The sequence below is a fragment of the Cupressus sempervirens genome, chromosome 4 (genome assembly GCF_028749045.1).
Source record: "Cupressus sempervirens isolate cs-2001-9-10 chromosome 4, ASM2874904v1, whole genome shotgun sequence".
NCBI classification, from domain to species: domain Eukaryota; kingdom Viridiplantae; phylum Streptophyta; class Pinopsida; order Cupressales; family Cupressaceae; genus Cupressus; species Cupressus sempervirens.
Window position 1 is genome coordinate 675,292,936 of NC_143121.1, and position 5,801 is coordinate 675,298,736.

The 5,801-nt window shown below is 40.3% G+C and overlaps 1 protein-coding gene across 1 annotated transcript; it reads left to right on the plus strand.

Annotated features, from left to right (window-relative positions):
• The first annotated feature begins 3,524 nt into the window (after positions 1–3,524).
• Positions 3,525–4,211, plus strand: LOC149563063 (uncharacterized). The gene is made up of 2 exons (XM_089828063.1): positions 3,525–3,653; positions 3,831–4,211. Exons 1-2 carry the CDS (start codon positions 3,525–3,527, stop codon positions 4,209–4,211), a joined length of 510 nt encoding a protein of 169 aa, XP_089684189.1.
• Positions 4,212–5,801: the final 1,590 nt, after the last annotated feature.

Here is a 5,801-nt window from a genome sequence, read left to right on the forward strand (position 1 = left end):
TCGTAAGAAGCATGGACTGGAGGATTGCCCTTATAATCAGACTCATGTAGCATCACTTGAGGAAGCTAGTAAGACTTCAACGCTACGACCTCTTCTTGAAGGGATGATTCCTATGGAATATACCGAAGAACCAGTTTATTATATGGCTCCACGACGCCAATTTTTACCTAGAGGGTTCTCCAATGAATATTTTTCCGGACCACCTTAGCAATTCTCTAACCAAGGCCCATGGTATGGAGGTTATCAACAACCTCAACCTTATCAACAATGGCCCCAAAGCCATGGCATCAAACATGGAGGCCGCAACCTTCATATCCAACTCCTCCATCATCATATCAACCTTATACACAATCCTATTTTCCACAACAGTACTTTCCTCCACAACCATTAATAAGCCCCTATCAACAACCTCAACAATTTCTTCCTCCCATACCTCCATCTTCTTCGAACCCACCTTCAAATCCACCACAACTACCTAAACCCACATCCATGCCAACTCAACCAAATCCAAATCCCAATAATAAACCTCCTCAACCAATCTATCACAGTGAAGTGATTAATTTGCCTACCTATCCTGTTAACTCGGTTGAGTTGGATGGTGTACACCTTAAATCTGGGAAAGCTCTTAAAGGACCTACTATCACAGAGGTCCCAGATGAACCTGAAGAGGAGCCAGAAAAAGAACCACCCTTTCTTGATCAATTCATTCATAAGCTAGAGCCTAAAGAGCTAGCACATCATGAGTTTGATATTTTAAATGAATTACGCAATGTTAACATCAAAATTCCTCTTTTGCAGGCTCTTAAGGATGTACCAGTATACAATAAGACGATACATGAACTATGTACTAGACGACCGAAAAAGAAGGATCCAAAAACTATGAAAGTTATTGGACAACTTGCATAATTAATGTTGGGAAATATTAGCATCCCAAAATATGCAAATCTTGGCAGTCCTGTTATCCAGGTAAGTATCGGTACAATTGTTATTCCTAATACACTTGTGGATTTAGGTGCTGCCATAAATGTAATGACAAACGAAACAAAAAAATTATCCTTAGAGGGACTTAGACCTACTCCTACAGTGATTCAAATGGCTGATCGCTCCTTAGTCAGACCAGAATGGGTTATAGAAGATGCCATTCTTTCCATTGATAGTTGGGATTATCCAATTGATTTCATGATCCTTAAGCCTAAAGCTAAGTTGGGGGGATATCCTCTCATTCTTGGAAGACCTTGGCTAGCAGCAGCCAATGCCCACATTAATTGTCGATCAGGTAACATGATTATTTTTAATGGTGAGCAAACAAAAGAGTTAACCTTATATCCTCCTGCTCAACCATTATTAGATACCGAGGATCCAACCTAGGTCGACAGTGATTCAGACGACTATGTTCCAGTCCTCACCATTGGGCAAGTACAATGTTTTGAAGATCCAACTGATGAGGCCATTTTAGTACATTTTCTTCAGAATAGGTATGAGTCTAATGATATCCTGGAAACTATGGTTTTTCCTTCTCACGCGACTGTTGACTGTCCTTTTGGGAATTTTCCTCTAGTTGGCAATCCTCGATCCATTAAGCACTTCCTCACGTTACATCAACTTCTACCACATCAATGTTTATATAGTCCATTATTATCTTTAGAGAAACCAGAAACATCATCAAGACCTACCTCATTCGAACCTATGGAGGTCCTTCTTGGGCGTACCCTTAATATTAATCCACAATTAACACCAGCTCAGGTTAAGGATCTCATAAGTATGCTTAAAGAACATAAAGATGCTTTTGCATGGGAATATCAAGACATGCGCGGTATTCATCTTGACACTTGTACCCATCACATTTATATTGAGGAGGGAAGTTGCCCAATCCAACAACCATAGCACCGACTCAATCTTGCCTTGTGTGATATTGTCAAAGAGGAACTCCAAAAACTTTTGAATGTTGGATTTATTTATCCAATTTTGGATAGCAGGTGGGTATCTCCCTTGGTTGTCGTTCCAAAGAAAAATGGTAAGTGGCGTATTTGTGTTGATTATCGAGCTTTAAATAAGGCTACTAAGAAAGATCATTTTCCATTACCTTTTATTGATCAAGTCTTGGATACTCTTTAAGGGAAGTGATTCTTTTCCTTTTTGGATGGATTTAGTGGTTACAACTAGATCTGCATTGCCCCAGAAGATCAGGACAAAACTACTTTTACTTATCCATGGGGAACCTTTGCATACAATGTTCTTCCTTTTGGGTTATGTAATGCTCCTGCAACATTTCAACGTGCAGTATTAAGCATCTTTCCTGATTAGTTAATGATTGTGTAGAAGTCTATATGGATGGCTTTACTGTTCATGGAAATACCTTTGAAGAAGCCAAAGATAACTTAGAGAAAGTGCTTAAGCGATGTATTGATACTAATTTGTCTTTAAGCCATGAGAAATGCTATAAGTTGATGACAGAAGGGTTTGTTTTAGGTCATTTAATCTCATCAAAAGGTATAGAGGTTGATCCCAAAAAGATCCAAATAATTCAAGATCTCACCACACCTTCGACACAAAAAGATGTTCAGAGTTTCCTTGGTCACATCGGATACTATAGGAGATCCATTTAGAACTTTAGTAAAATTGCTTCTCCTTTGTTTGCCTTGTTAGCTAAAGATGTTGTTTTCACTTGGACCCCCGAATGTCAAGAGGCCTTTGAAACCATTAAGAACAAGTTAGTAACTACTCCTATTCTTAGAGGTCCTAATTGGGGATTACCATTCCATATCCACATTGATGCTTCTAATTTCTCAATGGGAGCAGTACTTGGACAAAAGGAGGACAATCTCTTCTATTCAATCTACTACATCAGCAAGAATTTCACTAGTGCTGAGGTAAACTATACGGTAACTGAAAAAGAATTTTTAGCTGTTGTTTATGCTATTAATAAATTTCGGCACTACATTACTGGTTATAAGGTGTTTGTTCATACTGATCATTCAACAATTTGATTTTTGATGAATAAACCTGTGGTAACCGGTAGGGTTATTAGATGGTTGCTTTTATTACAAGAATTTGATGTCACTATACTTGATAAGCCTGGTCGAGAAAATGTGGTTGCAGATTTCTTGTCTTGGATACCTCAGTCAGATAATGAAGTTGTTCCTGTTGATGACTTGTTCCTTGACGAACACCACTTTGCAATCTCTGCTAAAAGTCTGTGGTATGCCGACATTGCCAACTATTTGGTTACATGCAAATTTCCACCGCACTTCTCCCCTCGTGAGCATCATAAGTTGGTGGGCCTCAGTGGACAATATACTTGGATTAATGGTCTTCTATTCCGAACCGGCATTGACAATATCATGCGCTGCTGCATTCCTGAGGAAGATGTCTTTGACATTCTCCGCGCTTGTCATACTGAACCTTGTGGAGGACACTTTGCTGCTTGACGAACTGCTCACAAGATTCTGACTACAAGTTATTACTGGCCTACGCTCCATAAGGATTGCAGACGTTATGTTCAACATTGTGACCAGTGCCAACACATGGGTCGTCCTACACGATCAGATGAAATGCCACTTCACCCTCAACTTTCTATTGAGCCTTTTGAAAAATGGGGTCTTGATTTTGTTGGACCTATTAACCCACCTTCCAGAAACAAGGAATATATTCTTGTTTGCACATATTATGTCACAAAGTGGGTTGAAGTAGTTGCACTAAAACACGCTAGGGATACCAAAGTTGCTGAATTCTTATATTCTGAAATCTTCACTCGCTTTGGTGTTCCACGCGAAATCACTACCGATCAAGGACCTTAGTTCACTTCAGACCTCATTTCTGCATTAATCAAGGAATATGAGATTCGCCATAGGAAATCATCACCTTATCATCCTCAAGCGAATGGACAAGTTGAGGTGACTAATCGGGAACTGGAGAATATCCTTACCAAAATTGTTGCACTTCATAAGCGTGATTGGGCCACACAACTTCCTGAAGCTGTGTGGCCCTATCGTACTACGTGGAAGACCACCACTGGTCTGACCCCCTATGAATTGGTTTATGGTAAGAAGGTTGTACTTCCTATTGAGTTTGAGATTAAGACTCTTCGAACTACACTTGAACTCGGATTGAGTCTCTCTAATGCTCAAAAGGAACGACTAACCCAACTCCACTCCCTTGATGAGTTACGTCAAGAGGCACTTCTTCATACCGAACTTGTTCAAAATCAATGAACATTGTGGCATGACAAACACATTTGTCAGCGTTCTTTTCAGCCTAGCGATTGGGCACTTTTTTACGACTCCCGATTCTAGGATTTCAAAGGTAAATTTCATACAAGGTGGCTTGGACTTTATGAAATTGAACATGTATACAACAATGGTGCGGTCCAACTCTGCACTGTGGATTCTGAATGTCGCAAGCTTCTTGTTAATGGTCATCGATTGAAGCTATATAGGAGGCCTCTCTCAAAGGAAACTTGCCAAGGAACTCACCATGGTTCCCTTCGGTCTCCTTTAACATTGATAGTATATATATATATGGAAAAACTAGTTATAAAAAAAAAAAAGAAAAAAGAAAAAAAAAAGATCCAACAATGAAAACTAGATCTCTGGCGTTGTTGGCCAACTACTTGTTGAAAACCGGGTAATCCAGCAACTTGTAGTTGTTAGATTTCCTGGATGTGAAAATTGGTTTGCCAGCGCTTCCAGGCGACACTGGGCTGAAAATTGATTTTTCGGCGATCTTGTGTCGTAAATAAATTAAAAAAAAAAAAAACCTTGATGGTTGTGACAGGAGGTTTCCTTTCTCTTGTAGCCCTTTGCTTTCCACCCCCATCCTTCTTGGCTGCATGCGATAGGAGGTTTCTTAGATCCTGTCGCCATCCTTGTGGTGTCCCTTTTCATGACTCTCCTGTCACTCTGGCCTTTTCAAATAACCTCCACCACTCTCCTTGCACGTGTCTCTGTTCGTGATCTTCTCTCTTAATGATTGTTCTTTTCAAATCTTTCTGTTGCAGGTTTCACGTGCTTCCTTCATGTTTCCACGATGCTCCTTCAATTTTCTGGCATAATTACTCCATATTTGGCTCGTGTGGCATGGATATTGCTCAATCATCGTTCTGACATCACCAATCCATCATTTTGCTACTTTTTAGGGAGTTTTCTTACCCTTCTTTTTCGTTGTACTTTGTTTTTTATTTTCCTATTTCTAGCTTTAGCGAAAACGGGACGTTTTCTTGCCAAAGTTTGTTTGGGGGGGGGGGGGGGTGTCGTACCTCCACATTCCCATTAATTATTGCCGCTCCTGCCACTTTCTCCTTATAATTTATTCACATAGGTTGGAGACCTATTACCATTATTTTACCTCTGCATTTTCCATTAAAATGACGAATTCTGATCAACCCTCCATTCCTCTCTGTTTGCCCTTTTGGATTCAAATTTTTCTGCTGTCATGGGTGGAAAACGTAAGCGGTTTGAACTAGACTCCGTGGACAAGCTACTGGTAGACAATGAAGCCTACAAGATTTTTCATCATGTAGGATGGCATCAATTTTTCCGTCGGCTGTAGGGTTATGACCTTACCATTGCTGAAGAATTCGCCCATGCCTTTGATCAAGACTCTGTGACAATACGAGGCATCACCTTTCTTGTGACGGTGCAAACAGTGGCCGCTGTAACAGATCTTCCCCAAATTGGTGAATTATATTTTCCCACTGCCAGTACACGGGTTACAGAATTAAAGACTGGCAGAACCAATTTTCTGCAGCGCAATGAGTCCGTGGAGGTTGTTAAGGGACAAGGAGCCAGACGCAAAATCCTTCC